The sequence below is a fragment of the Macrobrachium nipponense genome, chromosome 32, assembly GCF_015104395.2.
Source record: "Macrobrachium nipponense isolate FS-2020 chromosome 32, ASM1510439v2, whole genome shotgun sequence".
NCBI classification, from domain to species: Eukaryota; Metazoa; Arthropoda; class Malacostraca; order Decapoda; family Palaemonidae; genus Macrobrachium; species Macrobrachium nipponense.
The window spans coordinates 59,116,405-59,143,556 of NC_061094.1; the positions used below are offsets into that span (position 1 = coordinate 59,116,405).

The 27,152-nt window shown below is 35.3% G+C and overlaps 1 protein-coding gene across 1 annotated transcript; it reads left to right on the forward strand.

Annotated features, from left to right (window-relative positions):
• The first annotated feature begins 1,233 nt into the window (after positions 1-1,233).
• LOC135207520 (peroxidase-like) lies at positions 1,234-25,651 on the forward strand. Its single transcript, XM_064239342.1, has 15 exons — positions 1,234-1,890; positions 5,566-5,702; positions 7,726-7,948; positions 10,227-10,427; positions 11,295-11,518; positions 14,606-14,776; positions 18,131-18,307; positions 18,883-19,001; positions 19,244-19,346; positions 19,978-20,175; positions 21,158-21,297; positions 21,991-22,166; positions 23,235-23,426; positions 24,796-24,965; positions 25,343-25,651. The coding sequence occupies exons 1-15, from the start codon at positions 1,775-1,777 to the stop codon at positions 25,606-25,608; spliced, it is 2,613 nt and encodes an 870-aa protein (XP_064095412.1). The 5' UTR covers positions 1,234-1,774; the 3' UTR covers positions 25,609-25,651.
• Positions 25,652-27,152: the final 1,501 nt, after the last annotated feature.

Sequence of the window (27,152 nt, forward strand, 5' to 3'; positions counted from 1 at the left end):
AATATTGTCTATATATATATTGTAGTACTATACAAGTCCGTTGAAACAACGGAGCAAGACAGCACCATTATTTCATAGACTAACAAGATACCACTTGGGTAAATTCATTAGAATCAGTAAGCTCATCCCTCAAGAAAATAATTATGGGAAACTCATAATAGCTTAAATAGTCACTATCACCCTACAAAATCCTACATTGAATATAAAGGTATCCTTTAAGATAGTACATCCTGCCCAAGAGAAGAAGAAATACACCAGGGATACGAGGTAATAGCACCTAGGATGACGTTCATGGATCTAAGGCCAGGCCACGCCCTACGAACGCCTTACCCAAGCAGGAGCGACACGCCCGCGGAAGAACGAATCCAGACCAGGATTGCAGGGAGCCAATCAACTTCCACCTTCCCTGTGATAATGAATTCTTTGTGACTGGTCTTTTTAAGTAATAAAGGTCACTGTAGATCTACAAATCGGCCTTGACCAACCATGATTTTCAATTTTTTCTTTCATGGTTGCACCAGCTTCTATAAAACATTGAAAACCCATGTTAAGTTGGGCTTCTACAAGAGCAAAAATCCTTTAAGGATGGTATTACCCTATCGATGACTATGATGTAATGGCAGAACCCACTGTTGGTAAGAGAAAATAAATGGAACACGTGTCCAAAAATAATTTCATTTTGAAATGAAGAAAAAGTATTGACATTCTAAGAAATGTTGTCTTGAAGTAATACAGGAGTTACTTATATTTAAGATGCCTCACGTAGATGAAAATTAAATTTGGGCAAAGAAAAGATGTTAATACTAATAAAATTAGACGAAAAACAATTATGGCCTTTGGTATCCTCCAAGTTCTCAAAACCAAATGAAAAGCTTAAATCTCGCAATAATAATTCGTCCGTGTAGGATTCCTCTCCAGATGAACAACATGTCACGATATGGAGAGATTTTGAATTTTGAGTCGTAACAACAATACGACATTCTCTCTGAAGATTCAAATAGTACGAATCTTCTTTAAAAATATTACAGGAACGAGACCTTCTAATGACAACCCTTATTTTAACGAGACCTTCTAATGACAAGTTTTCCTTCTGAAGTTGGCGAGAGTCCTGGTGGCCTCTGCCTGCCTGCCTGCCTGCCTGCCTACGTGACGAATGTTTACCCACACAGAAGAAGCTCACGTCTCACGTTGGTCATCACATGCTGTTGTCATAGCACAGAAGCCCCAGAAGTGACGGCGGAGGCAGAGCGAGCCAGCTCCTCTCAGGTTACACCGACGGGCTCACGAGACTTTCCGTGCTGCTAGGGCTTTCCAGGAAGGGAAGGGGTCCAGTCCTCCACCCTGGATGGCGCTGCTGCAGCTACTCTTCGGCTGAGTCTGGCCGGCAGCGTACCGATAGCTCAAGACTCCTTGGTTCTGGAAGACGCGTTGATGGGGTTGTTTGATTTTGTTTTGGGCTGTGCCAGTCGAGATAATTGCAATTGCAATGATGATTTGTGCGTGATTGTGAAAAGTGGTGTGTGTTAGGTCTTCCGACTCGAGTCAACAAGTTGCACCAATCCACAGAGAGAGAAAAGATATGGCATCATCTATTTCCAAGTGCTGTCCTTAGACAGAGTTTTAAACTATGGGTGATTTCTAGGAACCACATAAATAAAATGAATAGAAAAATCTAATTGACGTCAATTAGACCTTAAAAACTAAAATTACGCCTGGAAGTAGAAAAGAAAAATTAGTTCGAAAGTAACGATAACGACTACAATTACTATACGCAATGGCTTCATCTGGCTATAGTGAAATACCGGGAGTCTACAGCGAGTCGCCTAGGCCTATGGTGAATGTGAGGAGAACAATCAGGTCATACAGATACTGCCTAGCAGCCTCTTGCTTGTAAGTAAACCTGTCTCATAAAATTTTTTCTTTTAGTTACCAAAACTCAACTTTATTTCGTTTATTTGTGTGCAAAACAGCTTCTCTGATGTTGAATTGCAAGTATTCTCACCATAATACTTTGTTTAGGTATCACGTTTGCATTTTCATATTGGAAATATTTTAGAACGAAAATATGATTCATGAACACAGTTAAACACTTGCATGTGTTTCTATGCGCATGTACGTATGAGAAAGAGGAAAGATGAAAAACACAATACTAAGAGCATTGTTCAGGAATACTTATAGAATAGGTCTTTTTTTATCTTTTGGCCCATTAAAACCTTCATTTCCTAATGTAATGTTCTTCCAAATGTACATACGTACATTTCTATCTCTCCCAAAATTGGACTAATTATTGCCAGTCACTACCTTCACCTTATATTCAATTTACACAAAGACCCACAAACAAAATTTTGCGTAATCCTTCTAAACAAACAGGATAACAAACTAAACAACAAATATATGACCTCGTTGACAGAGCTGATAAATAACTTCAGTTCAGCACCTGACAAGAGTGGTTGTGATTGTAATTTACTACTACAAATTAAGTAAACATATCAATCAATCAGTCGACTGTGATCATTCTTCTTCAGAATGTTTGGTGGCTCCTGCTGTATCGGCGTTGAGTTGGATTTCAATATCATTGGCAGATATAACACAATAGATCACAATAGATCAATTCTGTAAGCCCTGTCTGCCCTGAATAAACAGTTCTTTAATTCATATCCAAATTAACATTTTTTAAAAACAAGATTAAGGTTAACGTAAGACAATGTTGCCAATTTGTGTTGCAAAATTGTACGCTTCTAAACTTAGAAGCTACTGCTAGTAATCTCACAGTTATATCATTATATTTTATCGTATCATATGGCAATATTCCTTCCAGCGAATTTGTTTTACATAAACCCTTCTCCAATTTCTCTCTCTCTCTCTCTCTCTCTCTCTCTCTCTCTCTCTCTCTCTCTCTCTCTCTCTCTCTCCTCACTTAGCTGTCATTATCAGCTGTTTCCACATCTGTCTTATATATTTATATTTGTTCTTCATGCCATGTTTATCTTTCTTCATCAATTTGTGGCTCTCTCTCTCTCTCTCTCTCTCTCTCTCTCTCTCTCTCTCTCTCTCAGGTAGCCTATATTACTCTCGCTCTTTCTCTCTCTCTTCCACATAACATATATTACTTTCTCTCTCTCTCTCTCTCTCTCTCTCTCTCTCTCTCTCTCTCTAATCCGCCTTCTTCCCCATGTCTTTCCTCCTCTGCCAAGAGAATCCACCTGTATCATATCTCCTCTACCTTGATCGATCGAATTACCTGCGGTCATACATACCTTCGTCTATCAAGAGTAGAATCTACTACTCAGGGATCCATACTAAGATATCCATACTAAGATGTCCATACTAAGATACATAGGGATTACATATGTATTAATATTTACTCGTTCTTTCATTTTTGTATCATTAAATTTTTTCCCTAAGCAATATGGTTTATCTTGGATTCGCTCCATAGTAAGATACATCGAGAATACATATGTATGAATATTTACTCTTTCTTTCTTTTTGCTATTTAATGTCTTCCCCTAAGTTTACTACAATATGATTTATTTCCTTTTATACCGAGGATTTGGGATTCGGTTCCAGTTTCCGTTTTCCCTATGAGTTAAGTCAGTGGGTTCCTTTTGCAATTTCATTTCTTCCAATGATAATCAACTGTGATTAATTTCCTTTTATTGCGAGGATTTGGTATTCGCTGTCTGCTTCCGTTTTTCTTTCAAGAGTAATGTCAGTGGGTTCCATTTTCATTTTAAGTGTTTCCTTCTGGCCTTGAAAAAATTATATATATATATATATATATATATATATATATATATATATATATATATATGTGTGTGTGTGTGTGTGTGTGTGTGTGTGTGTGTGTGTGTGTGTGTGTGTGTGTGTGGATATGATAAGTGCTTTTGTTAAGGTAATTTATCCTATCAGAAATCATCATGACATTAACAGCTCTCTTTAATAAATTCGGATGAATGAAATTGTACATTTGATTTTGAAGCACTTATGCTAAGTAACGTTTTAGAATCATTCCTGTTTATTGATAGATTTCTAGTTTATTTTCTGACCTTTTTTTCTTTCGTTGGACTTGACTACGTCACATTTCTTGTTGTCTTAATAATTGGCTATGTCTTGCAAGAATACAATCTTCTCCTTAACCTTTCCTCCATTTTACCAATATCTTATTACACGTAAAATGAAAATAACTGTGAAGTTGAAATATCTCGTGAAAATAACTCAATTCTTTTAAAGTACTGCCAATATTCTTCACAATCTTACTCTTCTTTAATTAGCAAATTTACCTTAATTAAATGTACATACGACGCAAATATTGCAAAATATTTGAATCAACAACCTACGTTTTGATTTCATACGGCTCTACTATCACAAAACTTATAATTTACCAGTTACTAATGATTTTTTTCTATTTGCCAAATCAGCAGCTAAAATTTTTATTGTATACCGATTTTCCTTTACAAATTTGTATATCCTAACCCTAGCAAATGTGTTCTACATTTGGCAAGAGAAGCTAAAAGATGAACCGTGACAGAGATCAGAAGTTATTTATCTAAACAGTTACCAACACAGCAAACTTCTTCCAAATGTCTCATTTTCTGAAAAATTTCTTATCTAGCCTTTAATTCCTATTTAATTATCCCTACATTTAAGTACCGTCAAACACGATCATAAAACATTGTTTTACATCCAACAAAACCCAGACAAAATCATTTAAAAAACGATATGCTTGGTCCTCTAAAAAGTAATACGATATTATCATAAATCTTCATAGACATAATATCATAAATACAAATTACTCGAAGCATGGCCCGTGTTTAAAGTCTTTCCATAACTTTAGAATACTAGTAGTAACATAATTATTCACACCATAGACGAAAAGCAAGTAACAAAATATCACCAGTGATGATAATAGTAATAATAATAATAATAATAATAATAATAATAATAATAATAATAATAATAATAATAATAATAATAATAATAATAGTTGATATAACAGCACCAACTATAGCAATCAAGAAAATCCAAGATTAACAAGTTTCAGCGTAATAATAATAATAATAATAATAATAATAATAATAATAATAATAATAATAAAGCCAGCCATGTAAATACTCTCGTTATTCAGATCTCCGTATAATAACATATCATATTATGAAACCTAATGAGGATTTTTTTTTGTTTCACTGGACTGTGCACATATCATATCAATATATATTAATAATAATACTGAAGGAATATCTTTAAGGTAAAATCCAAATTCAGGTCAGCAATTATAAATGTTGCAAGAGTATAATGAAAGTACAAAGACGTTGATTTAATCCCCTCCATAAATTATAAAAACCTCTTTTCATAAACTGAGTCAGATTGACGAAAATAGGAAGGTCTGGGGATACGTGGTGAAGACTGGAATGAATAACAAATCAAATTAGATAACCTCTTGTGAAGATCCACGATTCTTGAAAGCTAAAAGCACTAGACAGTTTACTGAACTTTCACTTCGATATAGGCAACGTCAACTATCATCACAATCTATTTTTTTATTTATTTTGTATCTTCAATTTTCAGAGTAGTGATCGTGGTGCTTCTCTCAGCCCTGGTGTCAGTACTGATTGGTCAAAGCATTGAAAAGGCTGCTCAAGAACTCACTTCGCCCGCCAATCAGTCGCTTGTGACGCTTTTGTCATTAACTTGGCCAAGAAGAGGTAAGTTTTTACAATCATTTAACTTTTAAGAGGTAAACTCATCTGTCATCTTTCGATTCCCCGACATTCCATTCAGGAGTCAGAGATGTGTATTTCTGGTGATAGAAGTTCACTCCCGACGTGGTTCGGAAGTCACGGAAAGCCGTTGGTCCCGTTGGTGAATAACCACTGGTTCCATGCAACGTAAAAACACCATACAAACAAACAAACAATCTGTCATCTTGACAAAGAAGGCACAAGTTTCTGTTGCGGCATTTCACGGAAGACCAAATTTCCTCTTGACTTGGAAATGTTTCTCTGGCTTGGCACAGCAGCCTTCACTCATAGCTGCTGGTCTGGAGTGGAACATAGTTATTTTAAACGTCAATTATTGCACTATGCTGGCTTAGAGGAGAATGTACGTTAACTGTCTAAGAATTGCTAATATGAACTTAAGAAGGAAAATCTCCATTGACATATTGAAAACGCCCTCGTCTGCTGGGATGTTTTGCAACTTCAGGTTAAAATGTACTATGTTTCTAACATTAATAAAAGCTAGGTCACTGTTTGGTACCCCAAAATGAGAGCAGGTCACCATAGATTATCCAATTATAAAGCTAACATCCCAATGGTATCCATAAGATCAGGATTTAGCAGCCTGTGATATCTCAATAACGCTGTGGCACCAGAGTGAGACTTCTTTTCATCAAACTTATTTTAACGCAATGTTTATGTTAACATTTTCTCAGGACGTATAGCTCAAAACCAAAAATACCCCACTTTTACGTTTTTGTCAGTTGTACTATTTTCTGAAAATATTCGTCGTTGGTCTCAATTTGCATAGACGAATGACTTAAACTAGGCATATTATGACATAACTTTTGATTCGCTACTTTATATAACCGTGTTTCGTGAGGGAAAAAACACTTGATCTCTGTTGAACAATCCATTCCATGCTTTTCATTAAATCAAAACAAAAGAAAGTTTATCCAATATCTTTTTTACGAACTACACCTAGTATCAAGAGCCAAAATCAGTTCATGAGACACAATTAAGTTTACTCAGTGACTCTTTTTAAACTGCGTATTTCCAAACGTTGTTGTGACAATTTGACTTATAAATAGTCAGTTTTGCAATATTAATATGAGTAAGAAATCAAAATTATCCTGTGGCATCTTAGTTGGAAAGACAAGAGTATCAGTCCCTTCCTCCTCCACTGCCAATGGTCTTTCATAAATTATCATGCATAGCACAACTCGAGTTAATATTAAGAACGATAGATAACGACTTATCAGTACAAGAAAACCTCTTCTTTATCTTGTAGTTTTGGAAGTTCCACTTGACTGATATACTTCTTCAATTCATCTTATCTGGGTTCTGAAACTTGTTGGTCTCTGTCATCTTCTTTATATGAAATTTCTTATATGTGGATAATTGACTACTTGTTTTTTTATGTTTCTATCTTCCTCTTGTATATACCGTTTCGTTCGTGACTTTGATTTGGTGAAAAGGGGTTCAGGGGGTAACGAACTCATCCAAAAAAGACTTGGATATATTTCTCCTCTAAAGCAAATATTATTAACATTTATAACATTGTTAGTAGCTAGCAACCTCATTTCTTAAAATACATAACTGTTCTTCATTTTTGCGTCTATATGAATTCCTTCTTAATTTCGAACAGAAGAGGATCAAACGAAAGTTCAGCGCCTCATTGACGCGATCGGTATGGTCTTGCCACCTCGGTGGCGGCGAGTTCGATTCTCGGGCTTTCCATTGAGGTGTGAGAGAGATGTGTATTTCTGGTGATAGAAGTTCACTCTCGACGTGGTTCGGAAGTCACGTTGCTGAATAACCACTGGTTCCATGCAACGTAAAAACACCATAAAAATAAGCAAACGAAAGTTTCAAGGCTTCAAATATGCCGCTGCTGCCCTTTCGATCCCAAGACAAAAAAAAAACGCACACACACTTGAATATAACTTATGAATATCTTAACGCATTTACCTACGTAATGAAAGCTTATAATTAATTTTTTTTACAACAGATGACTCATGGTACTGTCAACGTTGGAGACACGCCATGTTGCGCCTGGCTGACGACCCAAGCCAAAAAGTGTACCCAGACCTCCCACAGGACCCGGCCGACCCACACAACCCGAACAGCACCCTGTGGACCAGGCCAGACAATTCGACTTTTCCCAAAAACGATACCTGGAATTGGAACAGACAGGCATCTCAAGGTCTCAATTGGACCAGCTCTGATATCTCGTAAGTTGAAAGTCCACGAGGCTGATCACTGATTTGAAAGGTTCTTTTCATATTTTCGTTTTATTTTCTGTTCGTGTTGTGGAATTACTAGATTTTTTTTCTTTTTTCTTTTATTTTTTATTTTTATTTTTGTTTTGCGGAATGACTAGATATTTTTTCTATAAATGTATATATATGTGTGTGTATGTATGTATATATGCGTGTACATGTATGCATAAGGATATATCAATATACGTGTATATATTATCTATATATATGTATATATATATATTATATATATATATATATATATATTTATATGATTGAAAATGAGTCTAAAGCATTTTCGAAATTGATTGGTTGGATAATATAGTTGCTTCACTTAAGCAAATGGATGTGGGTAAAAACCTTTTGGAATTCAAAAAAAAAAAATTCTTTTTTTAACTATGAAACTTGAATCTTGGAATTCGCAACACACACACATAGTTTAAAAAAAAAATTAATTCCCCAAAGGTTTTTACGCACATACATTTGTTTACGTGAAGCAATTATACTATTCAATCAATTAATTTCGAAAATGCTTTAGACTCATTTTCAATCACATTTTAGAAATCTAGAAACTACAATTATTTAAACAAAATAGAAAATAAAAAATAAAAAAAAAAGCGAAGTATTTATTGCACGGCATCTCCAGGAAGCGCCTGAAAGAAACCGCAGTTCAGGTAAGCGAGTATCAGGTAAAATCCGATCAGGTAACCGACAGGAAATTCTTAGAAATAGCTAAGACGGTTATATATATTTTCGGCAGACGATTACCGAGTATTACTTTGAAGAAGAAGCCATCTATGTCGAACTGCCTGGTTCGCGCCCACTTTTCGTGAAAAACTGGCCCCCCTGGGCTTTCTCACAGGGGTGCTGAATTTCGTCGAAACTGTCCCTGTGGTTTTTATTAATACTCGTAAATATGGACATTTCACAGACGTAAAAACAGTCGTACAGATGAACGGTTTTCGTCGGGAAAGATGACACTAGCCTCTGGTTCTGTTGAAGTACAACAACAACAAAAAATTACGATTTTGGTAAAAGTACGAAATCAGGCAGATGTATAAGGAAAATGCATGGATAAATTAATTAGTAAATAAGAAAAGAATATGTTGCAGGATCGATATATATATATATATATATATATATATATATATATATATATATATATATATATATATATATATATATGTATATATATATATATATATATATATATATATATTATATATATATATGTATGTATATGTATGTATGTAGATATATATATATATATATATATATATATATATATATATATATATATATGTGTGTGTGTGTATACATATTTAAATATATATTCATACACTCGCACACACACGCACATATGTATGTATGTATGATGTATGATATATATATATATACTATGTGTGTGTGTATGTACGTATGTATGTATGTATATATACATATATATATATATATATATATATATATATATATATATATATATATATATATATATATATAGTTGAGTAAACGCATCAGATAAATCGTCGGATGCAGTGTAAAACCATTCGTAAATTGCGAAAAAAAAACACATTTTAAATGACAATACACTGTTGATAAGATAAGTCCACAACACATTTAAATAAAGTTCACGTAACGAAAGACTAAAAAAAATGCTTTTTGAAAAATGAGCAAAGAAACAAAGAAGACGCGGAAGGATTAAGAGATATTTAACGTTGCCCTCACTCACTCGCATCTCACCGTACAGCTGCAGTGTCGAGACCAGAGGAGATTACCAGCGCCTCTTATCATATTGTATTATCCGTTACGAGGATGTCTCTCTCTCTCTCTCTCTCTCTCTCTCTCTCTGAATGTTCAGATTTAATTCCAATCTCTAATGAAGTGTACTTACAAGCACACCACACACACACACACACACACATATATATATATATAAATATATATATATATATATATATATATATATATATATAATATATAATATATATATATTAACTATATATATACATACATACATACATTACAGAAAGAGAGAGAGAGAGAGAGAGAGAGAGAGAGAGAGAGAGAGAGAGAGTAAACTGTAGCCATGGGTGAATCCAAATGAATGAAATATGTGGATACTGTTAAAATAATTACTGAATTTTGAAAGCCTTGCATCCAAGGAGGAAATGGCAGATACCTACGTCGCATCTGCTCATCTTCTATGCCTCATCTTCTATGTCTTATCTCCTGTCTCTTCCTCCCTCCTCAGAGACTCGTTAGCCACAGGTTCCAAGAAGCAGAAGGAAATCACGAAGATCGAAGACAACATCGCCAAGAAGAACCTCAGCTTGGTCAGAGGGTCTCCCTCCTACAAGCATCAGGTTGGCTTCAGGAAAACAGATCCTTTGGCCACTAAGATGGCTAAGCAAGGATACCTCATGGACCACGCCTCTGCCGACATGAAGAACAGGTAAGATTGATTCAGAAAAGAATTCCTTTTCTCACTAATCTCGTGAGACAGTTTCTTTTTTTGTCGTGAAATTTACCAATGTGAGAAGATATGGAGTAATTCATGAACAGAATTTGACAAACGAACTTTTTTTTTTTTTAAGGGTTACAGGCGATATTTGAAAATGATTTTTATACAGGTATAAGTGGGTCTAGTAGATTTAACAATGTGATGAGAAATCATGACCAGAATTTGACAAACAAACTCCTTCGTCTTCTGATAGTTTAAGGCAATATTTGAAACTGATTTTCATATATGTATGTATAAGTGGATTTAGATTTGACTTACTAGTGAGTAATGTTGAATATCTGTGGTAAAAAAAAAAAAAAAAAGGTAGGCAGGTGAACTGAGAGGCCGAATAATTGTGGAGTATGGTAGCGAGAAACGCAGACAGATTAATGAACATTTTTTGTAAGAAGAGAAATTCGTTAAGAGAAGAAAGAGCGCGACTTACAATTAACGCTATGAAGCTAGAGGATGCATAAGATATCGGTTTATTTGATGGACGGTTTTACAGTATTAATGAAAACCGCAGTATTTTTTCGTTCATATAGCTGCTTCATCCTTTTGTCAACAGTTTGTAGATCAATTTAACAGTGATTGATGTCTTGTTTCTCTTAAACAATTCATATATTTTTTAATCATGATTACTGTTACCGTTAATAATCCATTATTATTGTTGTAGTTTCTGGTCGTAGCGTTGGTGATGGTGATGATAGTGATATTCTAAATGTTAAACCATTACCATCATTAAATAAAGAGTCCTACGAACGTTGCCAACACTTACCACAATCTTACGAGAATTTCGTTTCTCTGACGACCCACCAGGACCAACATGACCCGAGAGCACGCAACCTTCGACATGCAATGGGCAGGTGACCTCTCGGAGTCGCCCTACTGCGACAAGACCCTCCTGCGACCTAGGCCAGGCCCCTGTGACCCCCACGCGCGCTACAGGAGCGTGGACGGATCCTGCAACAACGTGGATCATCCGCTGTGGGGCGCCTCGTTCACTTCCTTCAGGAGAGCCATGCCTCCAGACTATGGCGACGGTAAGATTTTATTTTTTTTTTTTAGTATTTTATTAATTAGATTTTCCTCCATTTCTCCGTTCTTAAACCCGGATAGAAAAGGAATCCTTTTTGTCCATCCTATTTAGATTCGCATGAAGGATGCTTTGAACTGCGATATCCTTCAAAGCGAAGGACCACTTTTTGTCAAGTTCAGGTCACTGACCTTAACCAATATCGTCTCTGGTGTTCCTCTCCTTCCGGGACATGATTTTGCCTTTTCTCTTCCTTCATCCTTGTTGTCGTTTGGTAATTCTACCCCAGAGCCGTACAAAAATAATTTTATTTTCTTGGTTTACCAAAATATAAGGTTTCAGGTACCTGGAGGATTATCATTTTAACCAACATTTTTTTTCATTCAACATTCTGTTTTATTAATCGTTTTATTGAGTAGTCCATATCTCGGATTTGTTAAAACAACCAGTCAACTGATGAAAGAATTTGAATATTAAAACGTAGATTTGGAAATGAATGGCTTTATTCCTTATTTCTGCTTTCGTGTATTATCTAAATCTTTCAGTCCAAGGTCTCTTTAGAAAGCTGCCCAAATATCTTTCCTCCTCCTGTCTGGTTTTCCTTAATGTTTTGACCAGACAAGGGAAACATCGCTTGTCCCAAACATCTACCACAAAACAAACAAACGAAGTATCCTCACCACGCAGTGATCCTCAGACTGAAAAATATTTTCTAATCCTTCGATAAAGATGGCGCTTCTTATGACTTAAACCACAACATTCCAGATTCGTAGACCCGACCGCAGTTTATCTCTGGTTACAGGAGATGCAGACACCAGGGAATCTGCTTTTTGTCTGGTAACGAGCCTGCGCTGCTTGTCAGGAAAGATATTTAATATTTTGCTCGTCACTGTGTCTCCAGAACTGTCTGCTGCTGACGGATTATACGGCTAATGAATACCCCGATTTGTATCAAATATCTTTACAGTCTGGAAAATTAACTCAATATTCGTTGCACCAAAACTATATTCATACGGTCTATTCAAGGTTTTTTGGGATGAATTTTAACCCGAATAAACCACAATCGCTAGCGATCTCGTCTCTGCAAAATTAGCCTAGATTCGAAAACTTATCAACAAATCTTTTAGCAAATATTTCACACATTTTTATTTGCTGTGTCGTGAATTCATTTGTGCGGGCCTTCCAAATTTTTTTTTGGGGGGATAAATCTTAACCCCACTAAACCACAATCATTAACGATCTCATCTCTGCGAAATTGTCCTGAATTCGAAGTGGGACCCTCAATCTCGTCTAAAATTTATTGATTAATTTAACATTGTCAATTTTTTTTTTTTTTTTTTTTGTTCCAGTGAATTCCAACTTCATTTTCAGTTTATTAGAGTAAACCACTCCTCCAATATCAATCTATTAAAGTAAACTACTCTTATAATTTTCATATTTTCAAATAAATTACTCCATTTCAAATTTATTTAAGTATACTACTCGTCCAATGTCAAGTTATTAACGTAAACTACTCCACCATTTTCAATATTCAAGTAAATTACTCCAGTTTCAATATATCAAAGTTAACTACCCGTAATTTCAGTATTTAAATAATTGACCCCAATTCCAATTTTTAAATACTGCTCTTCCATTTTCAATTTATCGAAGTAAATTACTCCTCCAATTTTAGCATATTTAAGTGAACTACTCCTCCTCCTCCTCCTCCTCCGCCTCCTCCTCCTCTCCTTTTTTTTCTTCTTCTTCTTCTTCTTCTCCCTCCTCCTCCTCTTTTTTCTCCTTCTCCTCCTCTCTTCTTCTTCTTCTTCTTCTTCCTCCTCCGCCTCCTCCTCCTCCTCCTCCTCCTCGTCCTCCCTCTCTCCTCCTCTCTTCTTCTTCTCCTCCCCTCTCTTCTTCCTCTTCCTCTCCTCCTCCTCCTCCTCCTCCTCTTTCTTTCTCTTCTCTCCTCTCTTCTTTTCTTCTTCTTCCTCCTCCTCCTCCTCTTCTCCTCCTTCTCCTCCTCCTCCTCCTCCTCGTCTTCCCTCTTCTCCTCCTCTCTTCTTCTTCCTCCTCCCCCTCTTCTTCCTCTTCCTCTTCCTCCTCCTCTTCTTTCTCCTTCTCCTCCTCTCTTCTTTTTCTTCTTCCTCCTCCTCCTCCTCTTCAGGTGCATTCTCTCGCCAGCGCATAAGAAGCCTTCTTCAGCTTCTCATGTAACTTCAGGCCCCTTAGAAGGTTTCCCCTCAAGTTGGACATTCCCGTAAGAATTACATTCAAGGCGCCGTAGGCACTTGTAAGGGTTTCGACACGTACGACGGAATCCTTTCCTCGTTTTATTACTTCTTAAAAGTTCTCTTGTATCTTCTTTTACTTGAGTGTCTTCTTCCTTTATCTATTACTTCTCGGTTTTCCTTTTGTGTTCTTATTTTTGAAGTGTTCCTTCTTCTTTTTACTTTATTACTTTTGTGACCTTGTATATTCCTTCATTGTGTTCCTTCTTCCTTCATTTTGTTTCTTAATTTTACTTCTGTTTCGTCTCTCGCGTGTGCTTCTTCTGTTTGTTCTATTTCGTCTTAATTTTCCTTCTGTTACTTCTCTTACGTGTCTCCTTTCTTCTTAGCTGATGGTATAAGTTCTCCTTTTTAAAAAGTTGAGGTTAATAGGAAGGATTACATACAGACTTCATGTGTGTGTGTGTATGTGTGTGTTTGTATGCATGTATCCCTACTATGATAAGTTCCATGCTATTAGATACCCTCCCACCTTCTGGTTTAGAAAATTACGTACTCATAGACATTCATTTAACATAATTTTAGTCACACTTATCGCCTAGCATTAAATCTAACTTTTGCTGACGTCAGCCTCGAGACGTTCATTTTGGCATAATTTTTGTCCCGTTTATTACCCAACATTAAATCGAACTTTTGCTGACGTCAGCCTCGAGACGTTCATTGTGGCATAATTTTTGTCCCTTTATTACCCAACATTAAATCTAACTTCTGCTGACGTCAGTCCCGAGACGTTCATCGGGCATAATTTTTGTCCCTTTTATTACCCAACATTTAATCTAACTTTTGCTGACGTCAGCCTCGATATAATTCAATTCTCTCTCCACCAGGTGTGTCATCGCTTCGCATAGCCTACGACGGAGGTCAGCTTCCCAGCGCCCGAGAAATCAGCAGCAAAATCCACGTGAACAAACCAGCCGAATCTCAGTCCTACACCATTTTACTGATGGCCTGGGGTCAGTTCATTGACCACGACATCACAGCCACGGCGTTAGCTAAAGGTCAGTGAGATACAGTGGGTGTTAAGTACAGTGATAGAAGCTTAAACGTGAGAATCTATAAAATTAAATCATTTTAAAAGATGGTAGTGTACACAGGCATTTCCAGCAAATATGTGACGAATTCTTTATGTTTATTCTTATAATTATCGCCTTTATTTGTTATTTTAGTCCAATCCTTTCCTTATATACGTTTCTACCATGTTTTAATTTCTAAAATAACTGTAAAATAGGATATTGTTTTGTGGCTGCAAATCTAAGTTTTTGGTGTAAAAGAAATACAATTATTTGGACGTTTATTTTCTGGTCTTGTCCCATAGGTTAATTCAAATGAATATGCAAAAATTAATGCCTTACTATACACATAGAAGTAGTATGAGTAGTCACAGTATTAGTAGTAGCAGTAATGGTAGCAGTATACAGCCATAACTTGCACAGGAAAAATTAGAACCCATTAATTATCAGAAAGAAGATGAAAAATTCCATTGAATAGTACAGCAGCTCATCTCTTTCGAGGTATACAGACTAATCTTTACAACGGCTCCTCTCTCTCTCTCTCTCTCTCTCTCTCTCTCCTCTTTAGAGATACAGACTAATCTTTGCAACGGTTCCTCTCTCTCTCTCTCTCTCTCTCTCTCTCTCTCTCTCTCTAGGGGTGCAGACTAATCGCTCTCAAGGGATGCAGACTAATCTCTCTCTCTCTCTCTCTCTCTCTCTCTCTCTCTCTCTCTCTCTCTCTCTCTCTCTCTCTCTCTTTAGATTGGAAAGAACGAATAGGAGATTGTGGTTGTATTTATACATATAAAAAAGAGAGTAATAGTAGTGCAGAAGATAAGAGGCAATTCGAAAAGCTATTAGATATGCTACTAGAATACACCATTCAACAAATAAATCACCTGTCAACAAGAAAGGAAAATACTTTAGACCTAGTATTTGTGAACGAGGTGAATTATGTTAAAGAAATAATAGTTTATAATGCGAGTATTTCAGACCATAATGTCATGTAATTAAGAGTCCATTCCAAAGCAAGTGAAAACAGAGATAAGCAAGAGATGAAAAAGTGGGAAGGATATGGAAAATACATTTCTACAGTGAAAATACAAAATGGTCAGAAATAAATGAAGAATTAAACAAAGATTGGGAAAACATTTTCATAAGTGATGATATACAGATAAATACGGATATATTATGTAAAATATTAGAGAAAATAGTGGATAAATATATACCGAAGAAGAAAAGTAAACATCAGCCATGCATACCAAGAGACAGAAGGATCTTGTTCCAGAAAATCAGAAAGTGGAAAAAAGGTCTTGCAAAAGAAAAGAATGCATGGAAAGTGATGGAACTAAAAATTAAGATAGAAAATGCAGAACAAAGATTATACAATCAAAGAAAATGAAAAAACGGGACTTGGAAGAAAAACCTAGTAAATATCAAGAAACAAAACCCCAAATTATTGTACTCATTATGCGAAAAATAAAGATGAATAAAAGAAGAATAAATATAGGCCCTCTAAGAAATTAAGGGAGATTAACGAATGAAAAAAAGGAAATATGCAACATATTGGCAGAAAGATATGAGAGAATTTACCCCTAGAATTGATACTGAAGATAATGATACAGAAATAAGGGATGAAAAATAGTGATAAATGAAGCCATATTGTGCAGACTATTATGAAAATTAAAAGGAGCAGCAGCTGGGCCTGATGGTGTCCCTGTTATTTTGTTAAAGGAAGTAGTTCAATTCTATCGCAAAGCCCCTTGCAATATTATTAAGGCAAAGTGTAGATACAGGCAAGATTTATGATGAGCACAAATTAGCATATATTACCCCTACTTTCAAAAGTGGATCAAGACTAGAAGGCAAGTAATTATAGGCCTGTGAGTCTAACATTACATATTATGAAAGTGTATGAAAGGGTAATGGAGAAAAATATTATGATGTTTAATATAGAACAACATGGTTTTGTACCCGGAAAAAGTACACAAACCCAACCGTTAGTCCACCGTGAGAACATATATAAAAATATGGAAAACGGAAAAGAAATAGATGTGGTTTATCTAGACTTTGCAAAAGCTTTTGACAAGGTAGACCATAATATTATTGCGAAGAAAATTAGAAACATAACATATTGGACAAAGTAGGAAGATGAATAAAAGAATTTTTATTCATCTTCCGATAGTTATTGCAAACGATGAGAAATCGGATGAAGTTAAGGTAATATCCGGTGTGCCACAAGGTACGGTGTTAGCTGCATTGCTATTTGTTATTATGATTGCAAACATAAACAGTAATGTTAAGGACTCGGTAGTGACTAGTTTCGCCGATGACACAAGAATTAGTAGAGAAATTCCCTTAACAAAGTATATGATTGGGCAAAGGTAAATAGGATGGTATTTAACTCTGATAAGTTTGAATCAATAAACTATGGAGATAGAGAAGGAAAGCTATATGCATATAGGGGACCTAATAACGAGACAATCACTAATAAGGAAGCAGTTAAAGACCTTGGTGTGATGTTGAATAGGAACATGTTATGCAATGATCAAATAGCAATTCTATCGGCAAAATGCAAAGCTAAAATGGGAGTGTTGTTACGACACTTCAAAATAAGAAAAGCTGAACACATGATTATGCTTCGTAGTCCACTTGAATATTGCAATATGATATGGTACCCTCACCATCAAAAGGATATTGCACAAATAGAGTGTACAAAGGTCCTTTACAGCTAGAATAGAAGAAGTTAAGGATCTTGACTACTGGGAAAGACTACAATTTTTAAAATTATAGTCTAAAGAAAGGAGAGAACGCTACATGATAATTCAGGCATGGAAAAAGATAGAAGGAATTGCCGAAAACATCATAGAGCTTAAAATATCAGAAAGAGCAAGCAGAGGTAGATTAATAGTGCCCAAAACTATACCAGGAAAACTAAGGAAAGCACACAGGACATTAATCCACTACGCACCAGCATCGACAATGCAGCGTCTATTCAATGCGTTGCCAGCTCATCTGAGGAATATATCAGGAGTGAGCGCAGATGTGTTTAAGAATAAGCTCGACAAATATCTAAGCTGCATCCTAGACCATCCAAGATTGGAAGATGCAAAATATACCGGAAGATGCATTAGCAACTCTCTGAGGGACCTAGGGCAACCCGAACAAGATGTAAGGTCTGTAAGGTAAGGTCTCTCTCTCTCTCTCTCTCTCTCTCTCTCTCTCTCTCTCTCTCTCTAGGGATACAGACTAATCTTTACAACGAGTCCTCTCTCTCTCTCTCTCTCTCTCTCTCTCTCTCTTAACGGATACAGACTAATCTTTACAACGGCTCCTTTCTCTCTCTCTCTCTCTCTATAGGTAACAACGGCAGCAGCTTCCCTTGCTGTACGCTGGAGGTGTCGAACAACACGCCCAGTCTCCTACACCCTGAATGCGCTCCTATAAGGATCCCCGACGACGATCCGGATTACTCGCCCTTCAACCAGACCTGCATGGAATTCACGAGATCGGCGTCTGCACCTCGATGTATATTCGGTAAGTGGTGTTTCTCTTTATAGATACATCTTCGGTTAGTGGTTTTTCTCACTCGCTTAGTGGTGTCTCTCAGTTTTGATGCATCTTTGGTTAGAGGTGGTTTTTACTTTCGATGCATCTTCGGCTAATGGTGTTTCTCACTGTCAATGCATTTTCGGTTAGTGGTGTTTCTCAATTTCTCACTGAAGGGTTTAAGTCTTCTCCGTCTTGCTTAGATACTGTATTTCGTTTCTCTTGATGGAATATCTCTCTATATTCTTACTGAGGTGTCCTTTATATCCTTTAATGCATATTTGTGTATAATTGTTTTGGGCACTCCCTTTCTACGGTCATGAGAGAAAATAAAACCAAATCTTATTACATCTTTGCCTACCTTCGGTGCTGCAAATTCTTGTCCATTTGACACGTCTTAAACATCTTTTTTTTATATATATATATTTCATTATACAATATAGGCCTGGGGTTGCAAAGAAATGCTCTGATCTGTCTAAATCTAAAGCAACCACGTCCTAAAATTGATGTGTATTGCTCTAAAATCAAAATATAAAAGACCTCTTCTTCTGCTTCCACTGCAGGACCTCGGGAACAACTCAACCAGCAAACGGCTTACATCGACGGATCCGTGATTTATGGCACAAAAGACGAAGAGCTGATGACTCTCAGAACTCACGTAGAAGGCTTGTTATCCACTCAGGTAAATGTCACTCCAGTTACAACTGAAAAGTAAAGCTACGTGGCCATTTAGGCTTCACTGAAAATATAATAAAAAAGGGAAAAATAGTAAATACCGTTGGAAACATTTTGCAATGATTCTCCTACGTATCACTTACTCCCGAAGCAGAATTAAGAGACCTGGTATCTTATCGCCGCAACGAATATATCTGCAGATGAATGGATGAATTAATCGATCATTTGACTGATTAATCTTCATTGCAGGTGACTCTCGACGGAAGGGAACTCCTGCCACCTTCTTTAGATCCAGATGACGGATGCAACACCGAAGACAATTACAAATACGACCAGTACTGCTTCAGATCAGGTATTACACAGCATGACTCAAGCTGCCTGTTCTTCATTTTCTGTTCTCTTCGTCGTGAACATCGTTCAATGCTTTTTAATTCTTCCTTTTTACACATCCCATAGTTGCATCCTCTTTATAAAGATGCAGACACTAACGAAAATGTCCTAGATCAACTGACCACATTACACCTACCAATTACAATGACAATGTCTTAGAGAAACTGACCACATTATACAAGCCAATTACAATGAAAATGTCTTAGAGAAAAAGAAATTGACCACATTATATGTACCAGTTACAATGGAAATGTCTTAGAGAAACTGACCACATTATACCAGCCAGTTACAATGAAAATGTCTTAGAGAAACTGACCACACTATATGTACCAGTTACAATTGAAATGTCATAGAAAAACTGACCACATTATACCTACCAATTACAATGAAAATGTCTTGGAGAAACTCACCGCATTATACCTATCAATTGCAATGAAAATGTCTTAGAGAGACAGTGACCACATTACACCTACCAATTACAATGAAAATGTCATAGACAATTTGACCATAACACCTACCAATTATAGTGTAAATGTCTCAGAGACCCTGACCACATTTTACCTACCAATTACATTTTTTAAACAATCCTTCAGGTGATGCCCGGGTGAACGAGCAGATTCTCCTGACCGCCTTCCATACCATATGGGCACGCCAGCATAATCTACTTGCCACAACTCTGAGGGACCTTAATCCTGACTGGGACGACGAAATGCTTTTCCAGGAGACGCGTAGGATTGTCATTGCCCAAATGCAACACATCACCTACCACGAATATGTACCGAGTATCCTAGGTGGGTATCCTTACCTCTCTTTTGATCTCTTGCAGTGTGATTATATTCACTTATATTTCTATCTATTTATCTATTTATCTGTTAATCTACATTTTCTTTTAGTAAGGGTCTCTTATCTCTGTATTGTCCTTTTACCTTCTTTTACTTCTTTCTAATGAGTACCATAATGTTCTTTGGAAGCTTGAATTTCAAGCCAGTGGCCCTAGAGAGCTTTTTCCACACGAATAGGGTTAATAATAATAATAATAATAATAATAATAATAATAATAATAATAATAATAATAATAATGGTTGCAGGTCCACAATAATATTTACATGTGAAGTATAAAGTCTTTAATAGATAATAAAAGCTTTCGAACCTTATACTAGGTTCATCTTCATCTTGACTGAAGATGAACCTATTATAAGGTTCGAAAGCTTTTGTTATCTATTAAAGACTTTATACTTCACATGCAGTATTATTGTGGACCTGCAACCATTGTCATCATTTTCGACACTGAAAATTGTCCCCAGTAATAATAAAAACACTGAATGTGATTATCAGTTGTCCAGAAAACACTGCATTAAATCCTCATATCCCAAACCTTGATAAATTTTTAATGTCCAGAATGGCTCTTGGAACTGGGATTTTGTTGGAATCTTTTAAAGACTTGTCAAAACTTTAATTCGTATCCGTAGTAACGAATGCAATAATCATTGGACAAGGCTGTTAAGTTCCATTTTATTCATAAAAGATTTCTTCGAGTGTGTGTGTTTGTGTGTTTGTTTGTGTTTGTGTGTTTGTGCTTCTCTGGAATGGAAGTACGTAATCCAAACTTGATTTAAATGAGAAATTTCATACATATAAATCTATTTTGAACTCCCCCAATTATATAACAATGAATCTATTATTTTATCAAAATCAAAGCCTAGCTTAAGGGAGAATAATCATTTCCGTTTCTCATGTTGCATTATAAAAAAGGGGGTATTTTTTTCCAACCAGGTCCTAAATTTATGAAATCTATGAAGCTGAGCCCGTTAGTTGGCGACCAACAAACGGATGATTACGAGGAGACGATGAATCCTTCCATAGCAAATGAATTTGCAGCTGCTGCTTTCAGATTTGGTCATAGCCAGGTGCAGGTAAGAGTGACGATGGTTACCTATTTTGTCTTTTCTAATAAGTGATCTCTTCTTTCTGTATTCCCCGTTATCTTCTGTAACTTCTCTTCGAATGAACATCATATTAATTCTTTGGAAGCTTGAATTTCAAGTCAATGGCCCCTTTGGTGGGTTTGTTCCATGTGACAAAAGTTCATCTTCTGAATAATAACAATGATATCAATAAAAGATGTTCATCTTTCTAAGTCTAAACTTGTAGTTTGTTAATAACTTTGTTCATTTACGTCATAAGACTACAGTTTTAATACATTATGTTGGTTATAGTCTGGTGTGCGTGTGTCCTTTTTTTTTTTTTTTTTTTTTTTTTTGGCTGACGGTAGATAACCCCTGCTGATATCACTGCAGATAACATGATTGGATGAAACTCCTACTCAGTACCCATCATTGGTTATAATGATATCGACTGCTGATTTTAACCGTCAGCTCGAAAAATCAAAACAAAAAATTACTAAAATTCCATAACGTCAACTTCCAATTGTTATATATTTTTCATAATTACTAACAGGCATCGGAGAACTTCTTAATTATCAATCTTTATATCTAAAAACAATCTTTTTAATGATCAAAGTCAGAGAACTTCTAAGTTAGGCAGTCTTCGTTAAAAAAAAAAAAAAAAAAAAAATCTTTTTAAGTGGTTTTTATTTTTGATTTCAGGGACTCGTCCAGACCGTAGACGGGTCGGGGAAAAACGTTGCGTTCTCCCAGCTCAAGAAGTACTTCTTCAACCCTTTCATTCTCTACAACCCAGGTGAAATGGCCAATTTGGTAAGAGGAGAAGTGTCCCAGAGCGCAGCAGCTGTTGACACATTTTTCAGTTCCCAGGTCAGTCTGTGAGAGTTTTTTTTTTTACCAAAGGTTTGCTCTGAGAATTCGTGTTTCTGAGTACTGATAGTTGTGTGTTCTTGTGGGTTTTTTGCTCTCTCTCTCTCTCTCTCTCTCTCTCTCTCTCTCTCTCTCTCTCTCTTCTCTCTCTACACGTAATATGGTATTCTTTTACAAATGGTAGAAATTCTCTAATTCTTGGCTCTTATTTTAATTCTCTCTCTCTCTCTCTCTCTCTCTCTCTCTCTCTCTCTCTCTCTCTCTCTCTCTCTCTCTCTCTTCACTTAATATGGCATTCTTTTACAACTGGTAGAAATTCTCCCATCCATGGCTCTTATTTTATTCTATTTTTATAATCTATAGTGTATTCTCTCTCTCTCTCTCTCTCTCTCTCTCTCTCTCTCTCTCTCTCTCTCTCTTTCAGTATTTTGTTGAAGATAATTCCCGTTCCCTATTACTAAAAGTATGGATTGTGAACCTATCCATTTCCATTTTCAAGTACATTAGTAATTAGGAACTTATATAATTCGAAATGTCGCGAAGGATTATATTTTCAAAACTGGTAGAAATTCTCTTAATCTTGATATTTTTTTTTTTTTTTTTTTTTTTTTTTTTTTTTTTTTTGCGTGTTGATATTTTTTTTTTTTTTTTTTTTTTGCGTGTGATATTGTCGTATTTACGTAGAAAACAAAGTTCTCATTTCATCTTTCCTTGTTTTTTCTGTTTTCATTTTTTAATGAAAGATATTTTAACGGGAAAACTACGCTCTTTCTTCGTTTTTCATGTTATATTTTTAATGATATGTATTTTAAAGTGAAAACTAATCTCTCATTCCATCTTTCTTTGTATTTCTGTTTTAATTTTTTTTTTAATATTTTTACATTTTAACTCTGTTAAAATGTTTTTATTATTTTTTTTGAATGATTTTCAATTTTAACTCCAAAAACCATTCCCTAATTACATTCTCCTTTTCCATCTAGATCTGTTTTTCTATCTTTATTTGTTATTGGCATTATCATTTTAATGGGGGGAAAGTAAGCTCTAATCACATTTTTTTTTATTCATTTAGATCACAGTCACCTGTTTCAAGGTAGTGAAAAGATCGGTCTAGACCTTGTCTCTCTCAACATCCAGAGAGGGAGAGACCACGGTCTGCCTTCCTACAACAGATGGAGGATGTATTGTGGACTGAAGCCTGCTTCTAACTTCTCCGATCTCGTCGAAGATATGGACGTAGGGGCCCTGGCAACCATCATGAAGACTTACAGGTAAGAAGTAATTATAAGAGAGAGAGAGAGGGGGGGGGGGCGGTGGGGAGGAGAATGGAAGTGTTTGTGCTGCTGGACAGATCGTTAAAACTAGCAAGAACTATCAATAGTATGGCGTTCCTTTTTAATGTCTATAAGTAAAGCTTGATACAGACAGACAGAGTTTGTTAAGAATCGAAGGCTATTTGTATCTATGTTAGCTTTGCATTTTGAAATTGCCAAATTTTAAATAACGAGGTGTGGGTTAAGAATCTTAGTCAAAACGCTGCTATTTGTTGATTTATGATGCATGACCCAGGGCAAGGGCCAGAATGACCTAGGAACTTGTAATTCCTTAAATCACACACTCAGGGTGTGACCCATCATCATCTAGTCCACCGTCCTGCACATGCAAACAACATGGCGAATGTTGAATGAAAACTACTGTGACTAGTGTAGAAATCCATATATATTCTAACATTCTAAGACCTGCTGAAGAACGACCATTCCTTCTCCTGTTTTCCAAGACGTACAATCTGCCAAGTTTTTAGTTGATATTCCTTCTTTTGCACTTATCCATTACAATTTTTGGAGAAGTAAAATACGCAATGTCTTTGAGTCATTCTTTCGAGAACCTAATACATATCTTGTTGTCCTCCTTCGCTATATTTGAATTAAAAATATCGTTCCCAGTGCATCTATAAGTCGAGCATGAACACATCAACCATTAAACTATATTTTTTTCTTCCCTAATATGTTCCTTGGCTAATTTACTATGATTGAATATTCGTTATTCGTTTGTCATTTTTTTATCAAAGAGCTTTGGAATACAGTCTTAAAGTATTACTTTAGTTTATCCTAAATATCATAGAAAATGTCCATTTTCTTTTGTTATTTTAGGGTGACTATTTAATTTATTTCTCGGTGTTAAATTCTCTATCAAGAAAGAATGTTAATCTCGATTTAGAACAATAACTAAATCAGTATTTTTAAAATATAATATATGATTATTATCTGTTCACCTGATTAATATTATATAATGTGTGAGAAGTAAGTGAGGAAAGGAAAGAGAAATGAGTGACAATACTAGATGAGAAAAAATAGAATACTAGACCTAGGTTCATTGACGATTGTTGTACCGAATTAGGGTCTTTAGATTTTATGAAATAAGCTTGTAAACATTTGAGCTTCATGTCAATTTAACATATACATTTGAATATTACGATTTATAATTTTGTATGCGGTTATTTCTATTTTGTTCTTTGTAATAAGTTTGTGTTCTTAAACTACATAAATACTAAAGTTTGACAGCCATACCACAGTAAGACTTGTTTCCTTATGCCATCTTCATTCACATCAGGCCTATTTCACATCCAAATATCACTTCCAGGCACATCGAGGACGTCGATTTTTACACGGGAGGCCTAGCAGAGAGGCCTATTGAAGACGGTCTAGTTGGGCCTACCTTCGCCTGCGTCCTAGCAGACCAATTCCTTAGGCTTAAAAGAGGGGACAGGTATTGGTACGAGACGTCAGATGAACCACAGGCTTTCACGAAAGGTGAGAATGCATTGATTTAGGGCTCTCTGTGTTATTAATGGGGTAGGTACTTCCGTACTTTCTTTTATTATTATTATTAATGTACGTTGTGCGAGTACTACTCGTATAAATTTGTTTTATACGCGTGTAATGCACGCGAGTTTATAAATACACAGTTACTTCGTACATACATACTCATGTAAATTTAAGCCAAATGATATCACGCAATGCTTAAGCCTTTACAGCAACTATATAGCTGTCTGTAAGTCTATCCTTAAATGATTTTGTGATATCAAACTTTCCAACGTTTATATTTTAATTTCTCATTTATTTATCTGTTAATAATCATTTTATTTATTGTACAGAACATTCTTTTATTATTTTTTTTTATTGGACAGACCAACTCGTCCAAATCCGCAGGATATCACTCTCAAGAATCCTATGCGACAACGTCCCGGAATTAGGATCCATCCAGCGATGGCCGTTCAGGACCTTCTCCACAGGGAATCCTAGGCTCCCTTGTTCCTCCCAGTCCATCCCTAGGATGGACTACGGCGCCTGGGAAGAAGGAGACCTCTTCTCAAGGGCGTACCTCCTCAGTCCGGACGTTAGACCTAGGCTTTCGGATAAAGAGCCATCTGACGTTCCATTGTACAAAGGATAACGTTTATCATAAGGTCTCTAGTGCATTTTCTATGGCATTTTATCATTATTATATAAATATATATATATATATATATATATATATATATATATATATATATATACATATATATATATATATATATATATATATATATATATATATATATATATATATATATATATATACATATATACATATACTATACATATACACATATATATATATATATATATATATATATATAAATATATATATATATATATATATATATATATATATATATATATATATATATATATATATATATATAGGATTCTCTTGTTTAGTCGTCAAAGAAACGTAGTTGCGAAAGGCTGGATTATTATTGGTATTTTGATATTTTTACGTCCGTTGTCGCAGGGATGTCATTCTGAGCAACGAAAGTACATTTGCGAAATAGATTACACTTTTTGAAACTTTGTCATTTGTACCTTAAAATCTTGCTTTCTTCCAGAATGATCTGGTGGTTTGATTATTGTGGCTTACTTATCCCTCAGCATTTATTGTACATCAATGTTTTCATTACACGGCAACCATTCATTTTTAATTGATGCTTTGAAGTCCAGGACCTTATTCGAAGATTTGGAGGTGCTATCATAGGCGTTGTCTCGCTACGTAAACATCTGCATTTGCCCAGGATAGACGATGAGATTAATTTCTCATCCTAAATTGTCACTGGCTTTCTTGAAAATATAAAGATGCATGAAACAAAGCCGTTCACAGTTAATGTGAACAACATGTTTTCTTGGGTATATCGTGATCTTTTAATTATGATTCATAGAGATGTATGACATGATTAACATCTTTAGTGTGTTGGATTTTGTAGTAGATGCGACATTAGGTTATTTCACCATAGTGCTGTGAATACTGATTTTTTTTTTATTCGAGCAAATGAATGGTAATTATACGTGTAGAAAACTTTTCAATATATCACTGGTTTCCCACTCAAATGACCGCGACTGTAATCATGAAATTATTTTTTTATGTTCAAATTTTAGCATTTTCAGTATTAAAAAATTGTCAAATATTTGGTCCATGTGTACTCTTTAAAGTGTATCGGGACTATGTCGGTGACAGAGTAAGTTTAAATTTAAATAACGAAAAGGCTATTATATATGCATACATATATATATATATATATATATATATATATATATATATATATATATATATATATATATATATATATATATATATATATATATATATATATATATTATATATATATATATATATATATATATATATATATATATATATATATATACTATTTTTAATCATCTGTCATTAACCTTCATTGTTGATGGTAACTTATAACCCTTTGAATTTTGAGAACAATTTTCCTGCTTAATATAATAACACGTCATTTTAATATAGAAAAAAATTAGGTTTATATCCACTAAAACAAAGTTGGCTTTCTTAGGGAAAATCAGCATATGTGAACATTTTCATGTAAAGGGATACCATAGAAAATATGGATGAAATAATGAAAAAAATTGTCGAATAATTTTCTATTACTCGTA

What these genes read in the sequence shown, in the direction of transcription:
- LOC135207520 (XM_064239342.1), top strand. Translation starts at nt 1,775, where the DNA reads ATGGCTTCATCTGGCTATAGTGAAATACCGGGAGTCTACAGCGAGTCG. An exon ending in AAGGCTTGTTATCCACTCAG is followed by an intron (nt 19,002 to 19,243) that starts GTAAATGTCACT and finishes TCTTCATTGCAG; the next exon opens with GTGACTCTCGACGGAAGGGA. An exon ending in TTGGTCATAGCCAGGTGCAG is followed by an intron (nt 21,298 to 21,990) that starts GTAAGAGTGACG and finishes TTTTGATTTCAG; the next exon opens with GGACTCGTCCAGACCGTAGA.